Source organism: Microtus pennsylvanicus, chromosome 1, assembly GCF_037038515.1.
Source record: "Microtus pennsylvanicus isolate mMicPen1 chromosome 1, mMicPen1.hap1, whole genome shotgun sequence".
NCBI classification, from domain to species: Eukaryota; Metazoa; Chordata; class Mammalia; order Rodentia; family Cricetidae; genus Microtus; species Microtus pennsylvanicus.
Genome location: NC_134579.1, coordinates 134,302,171 through 134,324,035, shown reverse-complemented (window position 1 = coordinate 134,324,035; position 21,865 = coordinate 134,302,171). Strand labels below are relative to the sequence as shown.

The 21,865-nt window shown below is 49.9% G+C and overlaps 2 protein-coding genes across 4 annotated transcripts; both read right to left on the bottom strand.

Annotated features, from left to right (window-relative positions):
- Positions 1-1,702: 1,702 nt before the first annotated feature.
- On the bottom strand, positions 1,703-3,909 carry Etv2 (ETS variant transcription factor 2). Its single transcript, XM_075958152.1, has 6 exons — positions 3,779-3,909; positions 3,593-3,679; positions 3,366-3,425; positions 2,680-3,153; positions 2,071-2,183; positions 1,703-1,903 (listed from the first exon to the last, which is right to left on the bottom strand). Exons 1-6 carry the CDS (start codon positions 3,846-3,848, stop codon positions 1,703-1,705), a joined length of 1,005 nt encoding a protein of 334 aa, XP_075814267.1. The 5' UTR covers positions 3,849-3,909.
- A 6,384-nt stretch (positions 3,910-10,293) lies between these two features.
- Rbm42 (RNA binding motif protein 42) lies at positions 10,294-20,817 on the bottom strand. 3 transcript variants are annotated; one of them, XM_075985187.1, is made up of 10 exons: positions 20,569-20,817; positions 20,195-20,330; positions 17,769-17,853; positions 17,599-17,673; positions 15,906-15,971; positions 15,654-15,829; positions 14,390-14,722; positions 14,048-14,165; positions 10,623-10,817; positions 10,294-10,534 (listed from the first exon to the last, which is right to left on the bottom strand). In XM_075985187.1, exons 1-10 carry the CDS (start codon positions 20,694-20,696, stop codon positions 10,422-10,424), a joined length of 1,425 nt encoding a protein of 474 aa, XP_075841302.1. In that variant the 5' UTR covers positions 20,697-20,817; the 3' UTR covers positions 10,294-10,421. The 3 variants fall into 3 exon arrangements, with proteins under 3 accessions (XP_075841302.1, XP_075841311.1, XP_075841322.1); XM_075985196.1 differs by having other exon boundaries at positions 15,654-15,808; XM_075985207.1 differs by lacking the exon at positions 15,906-15,971 and having other exon boundaries at positions 15,654-15,808; positions 20,569-20,816.
- Positions 20,818-21,865: the final 1,048 nt, after the last annotated feature.

Below are 21,865 nucleotides of genomic sequence, written 5' to 3'. Positions count from 1 at the left end.
TGTAGGGTCTTTCAGAGGGGGAGCCTGAGTCATTCAGTCTCTTTCTGTTTTTCTTGGGACAGGATCTCTATATAGCCTTGACTGTCTTGGAATTCCCTATGTAGACCAAGCTGACCTCGAACTCATAGAGATCTTTGTAAGGACATGTCCCACTATTCCTGGCCCTGAGCTTGCATCTTTTCTTCAAGACAGAGCAGATAAACTTCTATGATCGGGTTAAAGCCACAGAAATGCCCAAACGGGACTCCTTTATAAAGCACATGGCTTTGCTTCTGGCTCATGGTCTGGAGCAGTGAGGTCCCAAAAGTGTAACTGAAGCTCTGAGCAGGCCCCGTTGATTGATTACTGCTGTTTCATCTCTTGATGACCTTTTTTTTTTTTAAACAGTGCCTTGCTATGTAGCCCAGGCAGATCTTGAGGCCCTAAATTTATAATTCTGCCTCAGTCTTCTGAATGCTGTGAAATCAGTGGCCTGTGTCACCAGTTACAGTTAAATGACCTTTTTTGTTTATTTGTTTTTTTTTTTTCCTTCAAGACAGGGCTTCTTTTTGTAACAGCCCTAGTTGTCCTGGAACTCGCTTTGTAGTCCAGGCTGGCCTCGAACTCACAAAGATCCTCCTGAGCACAAGGATTAAAGGCATGCACCACCACGGCCCAGCATCAAATGGTCTTCTGTCTTGAGAAAGCCAGGACATCACACTATGATCACACTATGATCACAGTATGAGACTGGACCACCCTTGTGTCTCTCTAGCTCTATTTATAAAGCGTCAGAATGCAACCATGGGGACTCCATCCTGAACATTTCATCACTCCCAAACATTGAAGATCAACTTTCTGTGCTCCTGGTTAACTTAAAACTTTGGGGATTAAATTCTTAGTCTTAGTGGGGCAGTGGTGGCCACCCAGACCTTTAATTCCAAGTCAGAGGCAGGTGGATCTCTGAGTTTGAGGCCAGCCTGGTCTACAAAGTGAGTGCCAGGACAGCCAGGGCTACACAGAGAAACCTTGTTTTGAAAAACCAATAAATACTTAGATAAATTTGAGGATAAGCTATTGTCAAGCCTTAGCAAGTTCAGTTTCTTTTTAAGTCCCTATTCTGGACAGGCTCACACAATAGGCCCTATGGACTTCTTTGTCTTTTTTTTTTTTTTTTTTTGGCTTTTCGAGACAGGGTTTCTCTGTGGCTTTGGAGCCTGTCCTGGAACTCCCTTTGTAGACCAGGCTGGCCTCGAACTCACAGAGATCCGCCTGCCTCTGCCTCCCGAGTGCTGGGATTAAAGGCGTGCGCCACCACCGCCCGGCGGCCCTATGGACTTCTTACCCTGAACTTATTTCCAAGTTAATAGGCGCAGAAGATGCTGAGAGGAGAGCTGGGACCTTGATACCTAAACACCTGAGGAAGGGCTGGCAGGGGCTCAGCAGGAAGGGAACTGGGCTTAGTATCTGATGGATTCGAAATGGGAGGGGCTAGTCCTCACTCCGGGATCCTCCTAGTGGGGGAACTAAGACACTGGCAGTCTAGGGACTGAGGGCATCAGAATCCAGGCTCACAGACTCAAAGACAGATAGAGGTCGGGATACCTGAGTCTGGGTGGAGACGCCATGTGGAAATGTAGGAGTGCACATTTAGGTTCCCCAACGGTCTAATCAGTGTCAGTGGAAAAGAAGCAGACAAGTGAGCACGTTCGACGGGGTGTTTTTATTGGCTTTCTGCACCTGGCAGGTGCCCCATGCTGTCCCGACAGGGAAGGACCGGCACACGTCCCCCGAAGCGGTACGTGTACTTGCGCCCACCGCTCTTGAGCACGATGTCGCGGCGGTAATAGTAGCGCAGACCTCGACTCAGCTTCTCATAGTTCATTCCCGGCTTCCTCTTGCGCTCGCCCCACAGCCTAGCCACCTTGGATGCAATCCGGAGGTCAGAGGGGCCAGGGGGTGGACCTTAGCCACTATAGGTGGAGCGGGTTTTAACTGTGGTCGAGGGTGGGTGGGGGCGGGGTCAAGGACTGGGTTAGGCTCTTCCCCGGACTGGGTTGGATTTGCTCCGTGCCTGAGGAGCTGTCTCACCTCTTTGGGGTCGCACAGTTGGAACTCGCGACTGTTGCCCGTCCAGCGGATGCAGCTGCTGCGGTCCCCGTCGTGGAGCAGCTCCAGGAGAAATTGCCACAGCTGAATGGGACCTGCGAGGTAGAGAGGCGGATGAAGGCCAGGCTTCTCAAACCCAGAACACTCGGCTGGACAACCCTGGGAGTCGGGGAGCCTTCACGACGAAGGCTAAAAGGTTCAAGACCCAAGAGTTTAACACCATCCCTCCTCGGGCGTCTGTGAGTTCGGATCCCTCCATAGTAGAGATCCAAGAGCCAGTTTCAGCAGCCTGAGCCCCACCTAGGGCATTCACGGGTTTAGCCTCCCCCACCTGGAAGACCAGGCGTCTGAATGCTACTCTTTTCTCTTACATAACCCAGGAGCCGTTGGTCCCTAGAAAGTCACCAGTGTCCTTTCACCCCTTCCTTCCCAAGATTCACGGTAAATAACTCCGGCCCCCTAGCTGCCAGTTTCCCAGATCGCGCCTCTTTTAGTTACCAAGAACCACCCCCGCTCCCCGCCAAAGCATCCAGGCTCCACTCCATCCTTATCCATTTGACTTCCCCTTCTCTACACCTTGCAGCCTCTTACCTCGGTGGTTCGTTTTGCGGTAGCGACTTAAGGTGGCCCGATCAGACTGCTGGCTCGATTTGGAGGACGTGGTGAATGCTGCACTCTGGAACGCCTCGCAAGGGACGCTGCAGTCCTGCAGCCCAGGATTCCACGAGGAGGTGTAGTCCGAACCCGCAGACCCGCCCCACGACATCTTATAGTCCGCACGGGCTTCCCCGCCCAGGCCATTGTCCCAATAGGTGGCGCCATTGGTGCCCGCAGAACTGTCCCAGCTGGCGGTGCTCCAGGCGGCCGGGGGGTGCGACCACGAGGGATCACCTCCAGCCGAGGTGGCAGGATATTGGTCGGTCGCCCCTTCAAAGCCAGGGAAGGAAGGGCTTGTGCCTGGAGGGGCGGGGCCTGGCGTCTGTAAAGCGCAGCTCCACGGGTCCGAGGTATTGCACCCCAGGTCACTCCAGTCTCGCGACCACGGACCGGGGTGAGCAACCGGCTCTGTGAGGAGGATGCACCTGAAGTGAGGGGAGCCCAGGAGTCTTGGTCCCCTGCACCCTTGGGAGTTGTAGAAGGTTGGCGCTTTATATAGCCTTCTGGATGTAGGCGTCCCTAGTTCTAGTCCCGCTCCTCTGTAGACCAGGGGATCTAAACTCAGCTCTGGTGTGTGAGGCTCTGGTTCCCTCCTCCCATCTCCTTTCTTATACACTCACCCTTCTCACAAGGTACTTCCTCCTGCGGTAAAGCGGGGCTCCAGTCCAGCTCTGAGAACCCTGTGTTGGACAAGATAGCTTAGTTTAGGGACGATGTGAGCAGTGACTTAGGGACCTTGGCCACCCACCCATGCCTCCTTCAGCCTTCCGGGCAGCCCCCTCGTGCCTTCTAGGAACCCATCCTCTCCCATTTCCCTAGCACCCAGGGGGTCCAGCCCAGCAGCCACCTTTCCAGCAGTTCTCTACTGTCATTGGTGTGATCGGTGCGTCCCCTTGCAGGGCCACTTCAGGGAAATAGAAGCCAAATTCCGCTCCTTCTGCGGGCAACAAGGATGTTAAGGCCACGTCAGGGGTCAAGAGGGCTGCATCCTTGCACCCTAGCATCCAGTTTGTCCCAAGCCACAGCAGCCTACCCAGTCCTGTCATCTTGTCCCCAGGAGGCACTTCCTGCAGTGACGCTTCATCCCAGTTCCACAGGTCCATGGATGCTTGTTCTGATTGTCCTGGAAAAGAAAGGAAAAGTTCCAAGGGTAATGGACAAGCCAGTGACATTTAGGGACCCAGGAGCCTGACTGCAGCCCTTGTTTCCCTCAGACCCAGGAGTCTAGACTTCTGCAACCTCCTTCCCCAGGAAATGGAATATTGGTTTCTAGTCCCTTCTCCCTCTCTCAGACACTTCAATCCAGGCTCCCAGCGTCTTAGAAGTTCCCACTTTAGATACCCAGGCATCAGTCCCCAGTTCGCAGTGGCTCACCTCTGGCAGGTTCCTTCTCTCGTAGCCAGGGGGGTCTCAGCCCCATTTCATACCATGCCCCCTTCCCGGGGGGCCTGAGTAGGGGAGGGGGAATTTTCCGAGACGTCAGAGCTGGGGGTCGCAGCCCGGGTCAAGTTGCAGGGATGGGGGCGTGGCCAAGTTGCACCCCCTGCTTTAGGGATGCACACTGGTCCCTGGAATTGTCCCCTTTCAGGGATGAACTGGGCTTGGAAAAGGACTTGGGGAACTGGCGCAGGGCAGGGCTGGGGGTGCCGAGGTCTAAGGGGTGTTTATGGGGTTGTGGGGATGGGGTGAGGGGCTTGGACAGGTTCCCCGTCTTGGGAATTTGGTGCTGTGACATGAAAGGTGGTGGGGGAGGAGGGTCTGGGGTCAGCTGGGCAGTTCTGGGCTTATCTGCAACAGGAAGAGGGATTTCCGGCCAGATGCCCCCTTTCCCTAGCATCAGCCTACGTCATAATCGGCAGGGTGACAGACAGCCAGATGGGTGAGGTGGGGGGAATCCAACCCTGAATCCCCTACCAGGCACCGTTAGGAAGGGTCTTCCGAATAGTGGCACTCTTAATCAAAATAACATTAACGTGTTATAATAATAGTGATAGTAACTGTTAACGTTAAATGAGGGACTGCTGGGTCCGAGGAGGCATACACAACGGGCCTTCATTTAATCTTCTTAAGAGGGAGATGCTTTCACCTCAATTTTATGAATGGGAAATTGTGGCATGCTTTCTCCCGCTTCTCTTTCTATCAAGATCCCATGTCTTTCTGGGCTTTAGCAGTCCCGGAAAACTGGGAAATTTTGAGTATGAACTGAATGTGTTATTGCATGGAATAATTTTATTCATTAAAATTATTTTAATTTTTGGCAAAAATTATTTTAATTATGGCAATGGTTTGTTGGGGAAGATATCTTCGTAAGAAAGTGAAAACATTTAGGGATGAAATGTCGTGTTTGTAGCTTGCTTCAAATTATTCAGAAAAGAATAACACGTACAATGTGCATATGTATACATAATATTTGGGACATAGTTATACCAAAAAGTCTGTGTTTGCTTGCTTTTTAAACAGAAACTCAGAAACTAGGTATTCTATTTGTTTGTTTGTTTTGTTCTAATTTGCTAAGCCAGGCAAACCTTAAATTCCATAACCTGACCATTTTTTAAGTAAGCACTTTCTTAATAAATATTAATAGGTAAATATTTAGCATTAAAATATTTGCCACTTTAATATTTTTATTGTTGTTGGTTTGTTTGTTTGTTTTTCGAGACAGGGTTTCTCTGTGGCTTTGGAGCCTGTCCTGGAACTAGCTCTGTAGACCAGGCTGGTCTCGAACTCACAGAGATCCGCCTGCCTCTGCCTCCCGAGTGCTGGGATTAAAGGCGTGCGCCACCACCGCCCGGCTCACTTTAATATTTTTAATATTAAATATTTACATATTTGTAAGTAAATATTTAATATTAAAAACATTTTCATTGCCAGACATGGTAGCACTTGCCTTTCACCCCAGCACTAGGGAGGCAGATGTCTGGATTTCAATCCCAGCTTAGTCCATACAATGAGTTCTGGGCTAGCCAGGGCTACAAAGTGAGACTCAAATAGAGAAATAATAAACAAATAAGTATAACATTTTTCTTTTATAATTTACTTATATTACATGTATTTTGTCCACATGTGTGTCTGTGTGAGGGTGCCAGATCCCCTGAAACTGGAGTTACAGACAGTTGTGAGCTGCCATGTGGGTGCTGGGAATTGAATCTGGATCCTCTGGAAGAACAGCCAGTGTTCTTAATGCTAAACCATCTCTCCAGTACCACATTTTTCTTTATTCATGCTGGCAAGTAATCTACCACTTAGCTGTATCTCTACCCCCTTACCCTTAACTTTATTGTTGTGTATGTGTGCCAGGACATGTATGTAGAAGTCTGAAGACAACTTTGTGGAATCAGTTCTGTCCCAGCTTTACAGGGCTCTGGGATTGAACTCAGGTCCAGACTTGTGTGGCAAGCACATTTACCCATGAAAGTCATAGTCATCTTCCCAACAAGTCTTTGGTTTTTATTTTATTATTTCTTTTTCTTTTTTCTGTTTTTATTTTATTTTATTTTATTTTTTGAGCCATGGTTTCTCTGTAGCTTTGAAACCTATCCTGGAACTAACTCTTGTAGACCAGGTTGGCCTCGAACTCACAGAGATCCTCCTGCTCTGCCTCACAAGTGCTGGGATTAAAGATGTGCGCCACCACGGCCCTGCCTATTTTATTATTTCTATTTCTTCTTTTTTTCCAGAACAGAATCTCACTATATTGCCCCAGCTGGCCTCACAGACTTCTATCTAAATCTGCCTCCTGAGTGTTGGGATTAAAGGCATGTGCCACCATGTCTGGCATTGTTTGTTTGTTTCTACTCCTTTCCTTCTTGGCTTTTTTGAGACAAAGTCTTTCTTTGTATACTTGGCTGATTTGGAACTAGTCCTGCAGACCAGGCTGGCCTCAGATTTACAGAGATCCTCCTGCCTCTGCCTTCTGAGAGCTGGGACTAAAGGTGTGTACCACCACTGCACTATAGGTTTGTATTTTTAGTGTGTGTGTCTCTCTGTGTGTATATACATTGTCAGAAGTCAAAGGTCACCTTGTGGGGTGAGTGCTCTCCTCTCACCATGTGAATTCTGCGATCAAACTCAGGTCATCAGAAGTAGCCACAATGTGTCGTGTCTCTCCCCACTAAGTCATCTCATTCACCTAACCCCTTGGTTTTTAGAGCAAGGGTTTGATTATGCAGCCCCTGACGACCTCAAAGATAATTGTTGATCCTCCTTCTTCCTGGGTTCTGAGATTACAAACATGTACAATGATGCCTAGCAAAATTTTTAAAAATTTTTATGTGTGTTTTTTCTGTCTGTATACCATGTGCATATGTGGTGCCTATGGAAATTGGAAGGTGGCATTGGATCCTCTAGAGATGGAGTAATGGATGGTTATGAGCTACCATGTGGGCACCTCTGCAAGAGCAGCGTATGCTCTGAACCACGGAGCCATCTCTCCAGCCTCCTGATCCACGTCTTTTTAGTCCAGGCTCCAGAACGGGCACAGTCCCTTCATTCTTCAGTATTGTAGAGTGTGAGAGAGGGAGGCAGAAAAACTGAACCCCAAGAGAGAACAGTCTTTTGGGAGCTATAACCGGATCCAGTGTTGAGTGAGCCATGAGCCCCTGGGGAGATCCTCTAGACCCCCCCTCCCAGTCCACCCACCCACCAGGGGCTTAAAGGGTCCTGGTGTCCTTACCCCAGATTTCCTTTACCTGAATCTGGCCTTTCCTGTCTCCCTCTTCTATGACTTTGGTTCCCAGTCCTAGATCCCTGTTGTACTAGCCTGAGGTGAGGCCTTGCCACCCTATCTCTTGACAAGTATCTTGCTTACTCCTGCGTGTCCCTGTTGCCCCATCTCTCTGTACCATGCTAGCGATGGTTTTTACTCTACCTGTTGTGGCCCAGAATTGTAGTCTGGTGCTCTTTGACAATCCTCTTTTCTTGGGCCATATTTCCATCTCCTCACTCACTCCTTTAGTTGCAGGGAGAAGGGGTTCAGGGTAGGAAGGGCTGGCTGGACACTGGGAGAAGGGAGTCTAAGGGTTCTGGGGCTTAGCGCTCCATTCCAGGTGGCAGGGGGCTAAAGGGCACTTCCTGCCAGGGAGGTCCTCACTCCTGGGGCCAGACTGGAAAATGTGACGTCAGAGAGGGAGTTGTAAGGGGTGTGGGGACACGGAACAGGAGAAATTTGACACCTCTCCAGAGTGATCTTCCAGAGAGGTTTGGAATTACCTCTCCATCCTGGTGCCTGTCTCCCTTAATTTGTTCCCCAACCCAGGGTTCTGATAGGTGTGTCTCTAGGAAACCTCCACACCTTCTTCCTACACTCCAGCCCAGCACCTCTGCCTTCTGGCTTGGGCCTCCCCAGCTTCTATAGATAAGACTAGGACATTTCATTTCTGATCTTCTTCTTCCTTCCTTTTTTGAAACAGAGTCTCACTTCGTGTAACTCTGGCTAGCCTGGAACTGATATGTAGATCAGGATGGCATCAAATTCATAGAATTTTTCTGCCTCTGCCTCCCAGTGCTGGAGTTAAAGGTGTGTGCCACCACACGCAGCCAATTTATTTATTTATTTAGAGTCTGGGTCTCACTCTTGGCAGTTCCCCTACCCCAGTCATACAAGCATATGCTATCGCCCCCACCTTGGGAATTCCATTCTGTAGGATTTTGATTTTTTTTTTTTTTTTTTTAGCTTTTCCGAGACAGGGTTTTTCTGTAGCTTTGGAGCCTGTCCTGGCACTAGCTCTTGTAGACCAGGCTGGCCTCGAACTCACAGAGATCCGCCTGCCTCTGCCTCCCAAGTGCTGGGATTAAAGGCGTGCGCCACCACCGCCTGGCTCTGTAGGCTTTTGAGATAAGAGTCTTGCTATCAATTCAGACTGGCCTGGAACTCATGTTGATCCTCCTGCCTCAGCTTCCCAATTTCTGGGCTTCTCCTCATGCATCACCAACTCAGGCCTCAGGGTTCCAGTGTCAACCTTTGAGCCAGGCTGGGTTTGATGTCTAAACATTGTCTCAGCTTTCTGGGCTCAGTGTTGTCTTCAGAGGGACATCTGAGCTTAGGCCTGGTGTCCACAGTCTAGAGGACATTCCTCAAGCTTGAAGCTAGGGATAGACCCGAGATGCAGACAGCTAATAGGTTTGAAGAAAAGTGAAGTGGGAACCCAGAAGCCTACAAGAGAGGCTGAATAGGGCTCACCAAAGTAATGCGCACATCTGAAGTCCACAAGGTGAGGAAGAGAGCATGAAGTCTCAGCTAGAGATGGCGCTGCACACTGGGAGGCTGAGGTAGGAATGCCAAGCTGGAGCCCAGCCTGGGCTACAGAGAATTCCTCCTTCAGAATGGCTCTATCCTCAGGTTAGTTCCTGAACTTCTCAATCCAAGTCCTGATCGCATCCAGGCCTGGCTGGCTGGGGGGCCATGAAGACAGTGCATCATGAGCTCTAAGAGCTTCAGAGAACCCACAGAAGCCCCAGCATTGCCTAGACCTTGGGGTAGATGGGAGCCTGTCATGATGTGCACTCTAGAAGGGCACCTTGCTTCAGTGCCAAGAGCACAGGCTGGAGTCAGAAACACGGACCCAAGCCAGGCTTGGCTTTGACCTTGCCACAGCTCCTCTTCCTCACAGAATAGGCCATATACACTTAAAACTTTAAGAGGTCAGAGGGTGGAGGTAAGGCTCTGATGGTTGGCCCTACCTAATACAAACACAGCCCTCAATTTGGGCTGGAGAGATGGCTCAGAGGTTAAGAGCACTGGTTGCTCTTCCAGCGGACCTGAGTTCAATTCCCAGCAAACGTATGATGGCTCACAACCATCTAAAATGAGATCTGGTGCCCTCTTCTGTTATGCAGGCATACAAGCAGATAAAAACTGTATACACGATAAATAAATACATTTAACAACAACAACAACAACCACCCCTCAATTCAATCCCCAGCACCCCCATACATTTGGTGTGGTAGTGCATGTATGTAGCCTTAGAGATCTGGGTCTCCCCTTTTTTTTTTTTTTGGTTTTTCGAGACAGGGTTTCTCGGTGGCTTTGGAGCCTGTCCTGGAACTAGCTCTGTAGACCAGGCTGGTCTCAAACTCACAGAGATCCGCCTGCCTCTCTGGGTCTCCCTTTTAAAAACAAATTCTTGCTATGTAGCACAGGTTGGCCTCAAATGCTTGTTCCTCCTGCCTCAGCCTTCCAAGTGCTTGGAGTACAGTTGTGAACCACATCCAGGTTTGAGGCCAGTCAGGAACATACGAGAGAGGGAGTTGATGAGATGACTCAGTGGGTAATGAAAGATGTTTACCACCAAGTTTGAGGACCAGTTTGATCCCTGGAACCCACGTGGTAGAAGGAGAGAAGAAAACTAGAAGTCCTCTGACTTATTCCATCCACACCACACACACCACATACACAAAAGGAATGCTTGAGAAACCAAAAACAAAAGAAGTAATGGGCACACTACAGGCTTGACATTGTGCTCCTAAATGTTTGCTGGGTAAACTTTCCAAGTTCCCACTTCTCAGTGAGCCAGGCCCTGTCAGCTGACAGTTTCTAAGCCCAGTCAGGGATGGAAATGAAGGTAAATTTATTGAAACTGGTTTTGGGACAGGGGAGTGGACAACTGGAGTTTCCCACAAACATCTGTGGGAAGCAGCTAGCGCCCGGCTGGGTGGGAGCGGGTGCCAAGCCACAGACCCTATCTGAGGCCCAGCTTTTTCTTTTCCTTCTGCTTCTTGCGGACCACATCCAGGTTCCGGTCCTTCCACATGCTTTTGCGAAGTTTGATGGGGCGTGAGCCCACGTACTTCCCTGTGGGAATGGAGGATTCCAGGTCAAACTAGGGAGGTCAGGCTTATGTCGGCCCACACTCACTATCCCCAGGACAGGCCTCACCCACCGTTCATCTCACGCATGGCTCGCACATAGTCACTGGGGTCCTTGAAGCTGACAAAGCCGTAGCCCTTGGTTTTGCCTGTGCGCTTGTCACGGATCACCTTAGCCTTAAGGAAGGATGGGAAACGGCTGAAGGCACGTGCCAATATGTCATCATTCACCTCATTGCCCAGGTCCCCGCAGAAGATCCTGAAGTCATCTGGAATTAGGAGAGAGACGAGTTCAGAGCATCCCGGAGTGCCCCTCCTTCTATCCTCAGTCTCTGCCCTGGGATCCTCAGTAATAACTGCCAATATCCACATGGTAGTGACCACCTTGTGACAGGCAGCCTGTTACATAAGCACCTGAGACTCCCCAGGACCTTTCCCACTGAGACAGAGGAACCAAGCAGCTGCCTGAACTCACACATCAAGCAGAGCTGGGACAAGTTTGGGTATCTGGCTCCAGGGTCTCTACCACCCCATTTTTTCAAACAGAAGTCCAGACTAGCCTCCTAAGCGCTGGAAATACAGGTGTGAATCACCAGACCCAGCCAGAATTTATACCTTAACCTCTAACTGCATAGCCTTTCATCACCTACTGTAGTCTCTTACCTCTGCAATGGAGCCTAACTCTGTCCCAGCTCTAGCCTGTCCTTGGTCCTTTGTGGCCCCGTCACTCACCAGCCTTCGGCACAACACTGCACTCTTCCTCAACTGGGTTATCTCTGCAAGTCTGCTCCAACTCCACATTGTCATGGGAACACACTGCCTGTCCCTTCTCCAAGGGGACCTCTACCACCGGTCTAACTGGGCATGCTCTTAAATTACTGTCTTCCTCCTTAGAAATAGGGATGGGAGGCCGGCATGATAAAGTCAGCTGCACCAGGGCCACAGCAAGACTGTCATGGGAAGGGAGGCAGCAGTTGAGGGCTGGAGTGAAGGAAAGTTTGCTCTGCCCTCAGCTATGGCTGGAGCTGCCAGCCCCATGGTTTCCATAGTGACTAAGACACTATTAGAGTGAGTTAGGCTACCCCAGAAGGAAAGTCTAACAACCCAGAGAATGAGATTTTCTAGCAAGGTCATTGACCCACATACTTAAAAAATAAATTATCATATAATATACAAGTCAGATGTGGTGGCAAGACCACCTTCATTTGAAAAAGGAAGAAAAAAAAAGGTTGCAGAGGTGTAACCTGAGGTCAGGTACCCCACAAGCTGACCTTTCAGCTAAAACTTCCCTTTGGAGCTGGGCAGTGGTGGTGCACGCCTTTAATCCCAGCACTCGGGAAGCAGAGGCAGGTGGATCTCTGTGAGTTTGAGGTCAGTCTGGTCTACAGAGCAAGTTCCAGGACAGTCCAGGTTACACTGAGAAACCTTTTCTTGAAAAACCAAAACCAAACAAACAAAACCACAAAAAACTTTGTTTTGGACAGTAGAAGGGTCTCACTATGTAATTGGCTGGCCTTGAACACACAGAGATCTGCCTGCCTCTTCCTCCCGGAGTACTGGAATCAGAGCAGGTGCCACCATGTCAGGCCAGCTAAAGCATCTTTGAGGGCAGGCACTCTTCTCACTTCTTATAAGGCCCACCCTTCCTACTGAAGTTGACAGTCTGGGTCAGGTCTGCAGGTGTAGTCGGGCAGGGGAGTTCAAGCAAGCAGAGTTCTCACCAGATCCTCTCCTGCCCACCTGGCTTTATGGTCATGAACCTGAGGCAACACAAGGATGCTGGCCAGAATCTAGACCCTCTATCCTCACAGTTCTGCATGAACGACTACTCATTTCTTCTGGGTTTAGGACTTAAGTTAGCAGCTAGCTTTTTTCTTTTTTGCCTTTAAAAAAAAAAATCACATTTTTTTTTTGGAGACAGAGTATCACTATGTATCTATGGATGACCTGGAAGTTGCTATGTAACCAGGCTGGCCTCGAACTCACAAGACCTGACTGCCTCTGGAGTGTGTCACCATACCTGGCCTAAGATTTTTCTTTTCTTTTGTTGTTTTGAGACAGGGTTTCTCCGTGTAGCTCTGGCTGTCCTGGAACTCACTCTGTAGACCAGAGTGTCCCTGAACCCACAGAGATCTGCCTGCCTCTGCTCGAGTGAGCTCAGATTAAGGGCATGTGCCACCACGCCTGGCTAGATTTTTCTTTTAGTACATGTGCATGTGTCTGTGTGGGTAGGTGCACAGGTGAGGGCTGGTGTCTCTGAGTCTAGAAGAAAGTGTCAGATCCCCTAGAGTTGTAGTGACAAGCAGTTGTGAGGGACCTGAACTTCAGGAAGGAACTGACCTCAGGTCCTCTGCAGAAGTGGTCTATGTTCTAACCACTGAAGCATCTCTCTAGCGTCAGATAAATTTTTTTCTGCAGTACTGGAGATGAACTACTCAGGGGCTCACACATGCTAGGCAAGTGCTCCACCACTGAGCTACATAGGCCAGTTTAATAAAGTAGAAAGAGTAGAAGCTGGGTATAGTGAAACACTTGCAATTTTAGCACTTGGGAGGTTGGAGTAAGAGGATGGTGAGTTCAAGACTGGCCTTGGCTATATCAAAGAGCTGGTCTCAAAATCAATAATTACTGTTATTTTCTTAGCTGTTTAAATAGGATTATAACACGAAAGAAAGTCTTTCTTGGGGTGAATACTAGGTATTGGCTAGGGATGTTGAGCAGCTGGTAGAGCTGACTGCATGCATGGGTTCAGCCCACAACACTGCATAAACTGAAGCATGGTAGCACATGCCAGCACTTCAGATGGAGAGGCAGGAGAGTCAGAACTTCAAGGTCCTACTTGGCTACACAATGAATTGAAGACCAATCTGGGCTACATGAGGCTTTGCCTCACAAAACAACCTAAGTAATAATTTCACTTCTTGTTTCAAACAATAAAGAACGAGGAAATCCTGTGAAGGCAGGATTCTAAGGTAGCATGACTGCCCAGCGTGTGCACGGCCCTGGGATCCATCCCTAGCATTGCATGTGTGTGTGTGTGTGTGTGTACACGCATGTGCGCACATGCACCCAAACACACAGGAATAAAGCGAATACAGCAGAAGGCTAACTGTGGAATCTGGGCAGCAGGTAGGCCATTCACTTATCACTGTGTGCCTCAAAAGGATTGAAACAGAATCCTCTGACCTTCAGCATGCCAAGTTCCCCATGAGAAAGAGTCTGAAAGCTCTAGGTACCAAGCGGCCTGGTGGCCCTCACCTGTATTTCTATCACTCGGGAGACTGAGCCAGAAGGATTGAAAGTCTAGGCCATCCTGGGTCACAGAGACAGCCTGTCTCCAGCAAAACCACACCAAAGCCCTAGAGAACAATTCTGCCCACCACACCCTCCAGACATTGTGCGGTCACCCTTTTCCCCCTTCCCTGTCAGTGGCCCTGAAAACTCAGGACAGAATGTTCTTGGATGGGTGATGCCCAACCTCTCACTTTGGTCCACTCACCAGCATCCCACTCCAGCAGGCTGGGGTCCTCCCAGCTGCTCCCCGCTGCTGTGCGAATGCAGCGTTTCAATTTTTCTGGCTTGCCTTTCTTCTTGTCCTCACCCAGTGGCTCTGGGACCTGTAGGGGCAGGGAAGGGTGTTGGGAGTCTTGTGCTCTGAACTACCTCCATCCCTGGCACCTCCCACTCAAATGCTACATAAGCTTCTAGCTGTGTTACATGAGGGGCTGCCTCCCCCATCTACACCTGACCATCCTCTGACTACAGGGCTGTGTTCCTGTGTGGAAGCTCACGGGCTTTGGCTTTCCCAGCCCTGTCCCTTTGTTGCATAGTCCCCGCTTACCTCTAGGGCCATGAGGCCAGGAGGTGGTTCAGGCCGAGGGGGCCGGGGTCGTGGACGCAGGGACAGGAGCTCAGGAATTCTCAGTGGAGGCAACAGGCCACGTACCACCTCCAGTGGGAGAGGCAGTGGCTCAGGCTCAGGCAAGGGCATGGCTAGGGCCAGTGGGAGGCTGGGGCCAATGACAGCAGGGCCAGTTGGGGCTCCTCCTGCCCCTACAGCCACTGCTGTCCCAGCATCCTCCAGCCCAGCTGCTGCGGCCACTGCTGCCTCTTCCTTCTCCTTCAGGCCTAACCCAAGGCCAAGGCCCAGCTCTCGAGGAGCCGCTGGCTCTTCCTGTGGGCAAGAGGAGGGTGTGAGGGATGGGCAGCTCACAGGTTCATATTTTACCACCCCCACTGTAAACAAAGCAAGGGTCTGGGAGCCCGGGAACAAGGAGCAGAGAAGCATAGTCAGTTGGACACAGAAACAAAGGCAGCAAGGGAGATAGACACAGGTTAATGTATACAGGGACAAAGAAGGAATTAAAGGAAAACAAAAACACATGGGAATAATTATCAACAGGTCTTTCTTTTCCTTCCTTCCTTCTTTCCTTTCTGTTTTTTTTTAAATATTTATTTATTTATTTATTATGCATACAATATTCTGTCCGTGTGCATGCCCGCAGGCCAGAAGAGGGCACCAGACCTCGTCACAGATGGTTGTGAGCCACCACGTGGTTGCCGGAAATTGAACTCAGGACTCCTGGAAGAGCAGGCAATGTTCCCAACCTCTGAGCCATCTCTCCAGCCCCCTTTCTGTTTTTTTTTTTTTTTTTTTGTGACAGGGTTTCTGTGTAGCTTTGAAGCCTGTCCTGGAACTCGCTCTTGTATACCAGGCTGGCCTCGAACTCACAGAGATCTGCCTGCCTCTGCCTCCCAAGTGCTGGGATTAAATAAAGGCAAGTGCCACCACCATCTGGCTTACGTGTTTCTTTTTATACTCTCTTCCACATAGGAGAAAGCTGGGCATGGTCTACATGCCTCTACCCTCATCACTTGGGAGGCTGAAGCAGGAGGACTGTAAGGTTTAGGCCAGCCTGAGCTAAGTAGCAAGTTCTTGTCTGTAAAGAGCAAAGAAAATAAAGATTTTTGTCATATAAAGAAATGAAACAACACAGGTACAAAGAAACAGAAACAAAGTCGAGGAAGAGAGACTTAAATGTAGTGAGTTAGGACTGGAGCCCCTACCCACTGCACCTTTAACCACACTAATCAGTCCCACTTACCAGGGGAGGTCTCAGAGCAGCCATAGAACCCAGGGGTGGTCCAGGGGCCCGGGCCATTGGTGGCAGCATCATGGGTGGTCCAGGAGGCCCAGGCAGAGGGGGTCCAACCAGAGCCTGGTGCGGGGGCCTCAGGGCCATAGGTCGGGGGCCACCTGCTGCAGAAGAGAGAGCAGAATCTGTTAGGGTGTTAGAGGGGGAGTTCCAGGGCTTGAGAGAAATTGCTTGGCAGGGATCATGACCCTGGCCCCTCACCTGCTCTCTGTAGCACGTGGGGGACGAAGGCTGGACGCAGGATAGGGGCCCTCTGAGGGGCCACAGCTGTGGGAGAGAGAGATGGGGGTGTCATGGGGGATTGGGACACTACGGGCAAGCTGTTTGATAGGTACTCTCAGTACCCAAGAAATCCTGGAGAAGATGAGGTGGTTTTGCCATTGCTTCACTCAGCAAACTGATGTCAAGGATTTCCTGAGGGCCTAAGCCTGTTGTGAACAGTGCTAGGAACCCAGCAGACCATGGGGGTGCCAGACTCTGGGTCTAGGATAGGAGGAAATCCATGCACTGCCAGAGAAGGACAGCCCAAGGAGCTGTCAGAGGCCAGAGTGCCATGACCCAGCCAGGGGACTTGAGGCCTCCTGGAAAAAGGGACCCATGAGCTAGGACCTCAGGATAACTAAAAGTCCAGCAAGGTGTGAGCAGAAATACCTCCACGAGGGAGAGTATATAAGGAAAACCTTTCCCCTCAAGTATAGGTGGTATCCCAGAGGAAATGGGGGGGGGAGTTCAAAGAGAAAGACTGATAGGCATCAAGGCAGCCTTCCTGGCTAAGCAGTGGTATCCTCCTGAGAGAACAGCAGGTTAGGGATCTGGGCAGGGTGATCAAGTCAGATTTTCACTTTGATAACTTACTAAAGAGCAGATGTTAAGATTCATCAGACACCATCAGATTAAAAAAGAAAGCCAGGAACAGAGACATCCCTTAACCATAGTACTCAGGAGGCAGAGACAGGACTTGTGTCTGAAGCCCTCCTGGGCTGCATAGCAAGGTCTTATTTTTAAGAGCTAAGGGCTTGGATGCAGTTCAGTGTAGAATACATTTGAGGCCCTGGGCTCATCCCTAGCACAACAAAAGCATAGCACTATTAACAAACACAATCAAAGTAATTTTGTCTTTGTTTTTTGAGACAGGGTTTCTCTGTAGCCTGTCCTGGAACTAGCTCTTGTAGACCAGGATGACCTCAAACTCACAGAGATCTGTACGTGTCTGCCTCCCAAGTGCTGGGATTAAAGGCGTGTGCCACAACCACCCGGCTAATCAACAGAATTTTACATCCAACTAAGAACACACATCTTAGCACACATTCTCACAAGCAACATCATAAAAACCGGCGGTATGTGTATATATACATATATACACCTGAAGGGCCAGAGTGGAAAACATGGGGAATGGCTGGTGGACAGAAGGTCTGAAGGTCACAGCTGAGTGACAAGAAGCAGAAGAGAGAAGGTTCCTTGACTTTCTCTGACAACTCAGCTATGCTTGGAGCTCCCGAGTATGGTGGGAGATCAGGATCTGCATGGAACCGGGTCACAAAGGCTCCTGACCACTAGTGAGTTGCCTGGTGCTACTCGTGACAAAAATCAAGAGTCCTGTCCTTCGCAGCGCTTGCTTGCTGGAGGAAGCAAAGGTGACAAAGCACAGTGAGCAAACTGAAGAGCTTGCTAGAAGGAGCGAAAGCTTCAGGAGACACTGTCGAGGTTTCCAGTGAGGACTGACAGGACTGAGAACAAACTGAGTTGAGACATCAGGAGGCACACAAGTGTGTGCTGTCCTAAGACATCATCAGAGCGGAGAAAGGAATCTAGAGCAGATTAGGGCAAGGAGCCAGAGTTTCTAGGCCTAAACAAGCGTGCCTGGTCAAATGTGGGGTCCTGGTCCTCAACCCACCTGCTCGTCTCAGGAACATGGCTTCTCGAGCCTCAGGACTGTCCAGGTGACTGCGATCAGCAGGGCCAAAGCCAACTGTGGGGAGGAGAGATGAGGATGGTGGGAGGCAAGCTCTGAGTATCCCTTCTAACCACCCAGCCTGACCCACGCCCTCTCACTTAGTTACTTACCTGGGCCCACAAAAGGAGGGCCTCCCACCATGGGAGGAACCACTGTGGCTGCAGCAGCTGCCCGGGCCTCCAGGGTCTGTTGGACCTATTGGGGAGAAGGAGGCCTGGCTCAGAGTTGCTCATCAGCATCAGCTGGCTCGCCCTGGCAGGTCGCCTGTGCTTTATGGGGTTGGTGACCAGTCAGGCTCTGCTACAAGGTCCCTTCACAGGGGCTCCTGGAGCCATACTGAGTAAAGCTACTAGTATTAATCTCTCCCAGGATCAATTTCTCTGACTCAGCTTTCCTATAGTACTATCTCCCATCCGAGAAATAACCAAGTCCCTGATTCTTTTCTGAAGTCAAGCATGTTCAGGGCAAGGCTGTAGACACCACAGAACTATCTCAAGTAATGTCCAACTTGTCCTCCCTGTTACCTAAATCCATTTTACATAGATTATTAGCCTCGTCCTCCAACTCCTAGAATTTACCCTTGACCCCTCTAGTCTATTATCCAGATAGCCACCTGCTTATCTTGGACCACTATCACCCTTGTTCTTAGAATTCTCTAGTAGTTCTTTATCTCAAAAGTAAAAGCCAGATGAATGGTAGTGGGGGGTGCACACCTTGAAACTCAGCACTCAGGAGGCAGAGGCAGGAGGATCTTCGAGTACTTGAGGCCAGTCTGGTCTACAGAGTGAGTTTCAGGACAGCCAAAGCTGTCACAGAGAGAAACCCTGTCTCGAAACCATGCCCTCCCCCTAAAAAAAGTAAAAGCCAAGATTCTCAAAGTAGCTTACAAGACCCTGCACAATGTAGCTTCCATTACTGTCTTCTTTTTTTCTGGTTTTTTTGAGACAGGGTTTCTCTATAGCTTTGGAGCCTGTCCTGGAACTCGCTCTGTAGACCAGGCTGGCCTCGAACTCACAGAGATCCACCTGCCTCTGCCTCCGAGTGCTGGGATTAAAGGCGTGCATCACACTGTCAGGCTCCATCACCGTCTTAAATCTTCTAGACTTTCCTTTTCCTCTGCTCAAGTTCTCTGCACATTCAGCTCTCTGCTGTTGCTTGAACACTATGACCACTATACACTTTCTCAGGGTCTGCACGGACAGCTCTCTACTGGGGGATAACATCACTCCAGACATCTGCATGCCTCCATCGCTTGTTTATATCTTTGCTTTACTAAAATAAAACACAAAGGCCTTCCCTGACTTGGGCCCCCTCTTTTTTTTTTTTTTGAGACAGGGTTTCTCTATGTAGCTTTGGAACCTGTCCTGGCACTCGCTGTATAGACCAGGCTGGTCTGGAATTCACAGAGATCCACCTGCCTCTGCCCCCCAAGTGCTGGGATTAAGGGTGTGTACCATGACGGCCCAGCTCAAACTTTGCCCTTCTTACCACTCTGTAATCTCTCTCTCTACTAAAATGTAAACACCAAAGAAGCAGCAATAACTTTTCTGTTTTGTGTTCTCCTATATGCTCACTGCTCAGAGCAGAGCAGTGCCAGGTGCTTTTTTGCTCTCTCTCTCTCTCTTTTTTTTTTCGAGACTGGGTTTCTCTGTAACTGGAGCCTATCCTGGAAGTAGCTCTTGTAGACCAGGCTGGTCTCAAACTAACAGAGATCCGCCTGCCTCTGCCTCCCAAGTGCATGTGACACTACCACCTGGCTTTTTTTTTTTTCAGTCTTTTTTTCAGTGCAAGGGACCTATGGCTTTGGCATGCTAGGCAAGAGATCTATAACTGAGCTGCATCCCAGTTCACCTAATAACTGCAAACAGAATTAGCAAGTTTCTTTTGTTGGTATTCATTCCTTCTTTCCACTAGTCATATAAAGCTATCAAGCATTGGAATATTTTCAATATTGGGGACGATTTAGCAAAAGTATACATTTTACTATATTTTTGTGGTGGTGGTGGCCTTACACACTAGAGTTTTTCACAGGCTACCTACGTGCTCTACTACTGAACTACAGCGCAAATCCGTGAGTGTAAGCTTTAAAGATGTTTCTGAAGAACACTAAGCTGCAGAAAGTTTATAGAGTTGCCGCCACTGCAGAAAGTTCTACCAGATAGGATGCTGCAGAACAGATGCTTCCAAAGGATTAAATATACTCTGTCTTGCATCCCGAGTTCCTGGTAGAGCAGTTATTTGTCATGCAAAAAACTAACGCAAAAAACATTGATTGCTCTCCACAGATAAACCCTCCTTAGGCGGGCGGTGGTGGCGCACGCCTTTAATCCCAGCACTTGGGAGGCAGAGGCAGGCGGATCTCTGTGAGTTCGAGGCCAGCGTGGTCTACAAGAGCTAGTTCCATGACAGACTCCAAAACCACAGAGAAACCCTGTCTCGAAAAACCAAAAAAAAAAAAAAAAGCAAAACAAACCCTCCTTAGGATCAAAGCACTGTGTTCCCCCCCCAGACTGAAAGGCTGTAGCTACCGCCTTACCTGCTGGTACGTGTTGGTGGCAATAATTGGGCGGATCACAGGAGCTGCTGGGACCTGCATGGCTTCTACCGTGGGCACCGCAGGCACAGCAGTTGGGATTCCGGTCACCGGAGCTCCCAGGACTTCTTGCTCAAACCTGAGGGAGCGGGACAGATACTGTATGTCAGGTCCTCTCACCAAGACAGTGGCGCTGGGCACATCACGACAGCGCCATCATCCCGGCCAAAGCCTCCCCGCGCAAGTCTCCAAGCCCCGAGTCCCACGGATCCCACAGCCCCTAATGGAGCCGCATCAGGCCTTTGAAGACCCGGAGGCTCCAGGGTTGAGTGGATTTGCCCGGAAACCGCTTTTATTTCTCCTGCTCAGGGCCTTACAGGGCCATCTCCGCCTCCATTTCTTTCAAGCGTTCCTCGCCGCTCTTGCCCGGGAGGCCGACGCCAGGCCCCGGGACCACAGGGCCTCCTGCAACCGGGAGTCCCGGAGCCGGTCCCGCCCCTGCCATCGCTGATGCCGTCGCCTTCACGGCTCCTCTGCCGCCGCCGCAGATTCTACGGTAGAGCCCCTGGTTCCTCCGGGTGGGAGCCGCCGCTGACGTGTGGACCAGCGCGACGGATGCGCTGCGTGACGCCGTAGGCCCAGGAACAGGGGCCAATGAAATGTTGCCACACCCCCAGGAGGAGCACAAGCCAATCAGAGTGCCGGAAGGACAGGGACAGGAAGGGCCCCTCAGCTGTCAGAACGCGGCAGAATGGCCAGGCCACGCCCTCAGGAATGAAGGGGGCGAATGAGAGCCAACAACGTCATCAGGCCCAGCCCGCTGTGAACGCCGGAATTTCGAAGAAGCACTGAAGTTCGGGGGGGCCCCTCTAGAAGTTTGTCAACACTGCCAAGTCCGTTATCTGTACGCCTGACCCAGGGCAGGGGTCTCCTGACGCTCTCATAGGCGTCAGTTCATTTTTTATTTTTATTTATTGTTATGTTTTGGACAAAACTTAACTTTACGGACTGCCTTCATGTTTTCCTTTTGGGGTTTTGTTTGGTTTTTGAGACGGTCTGGCCCTTGAACCAAGACATGGACCTCACTTGGTAGCCTAGGTTGTCTTATTGCCTTAGCCGGGCGGTGGTAGCGCGCACACGCCTTTAATCCCAGCACTAGGGAGGCAGAGACAGGAAGATCTCTGTGAGTTCGAGGACAGCCTGGTCTACAAGAGCTAGTTCCAGGACAGGTTCCAAAGCTACAGAGAAAACCTGTCTCGAAAAAGAAAAAAGAAATCTTCTGGCCTCAGCCTTCCAAGTGGCTGGAAGGTATGGACCAAAATATTGACTTTGATGCTAGGGCTATCTAGAGAGAATTGAAGTTTTTGTTTGTTTTTAAGTTAAAGACTGGCCTTGAACTCAGAGATCAGCTGTTTCTGTCTCCTGACTGCTCCGCCAAGCCTGCTAACATTTTCATGAATTAAGGTTCATGAGTTATTCTGGTTCCCCCTGTGTTTGTCTAATGTTCCTGTTCTGTTCTAGCATCTCACCAGGATACCACATTCCTGTTACATTGGGTTTCCATGGGCTCTTCTTCCCTGTGACACGTTTGAGGAATGCTGCTTAGGTGTTTTGTATTGTGTTCTTCATTTGTGATTTGATGTTTGTTTGATTTTTTTCCTCATCGTTATTCTG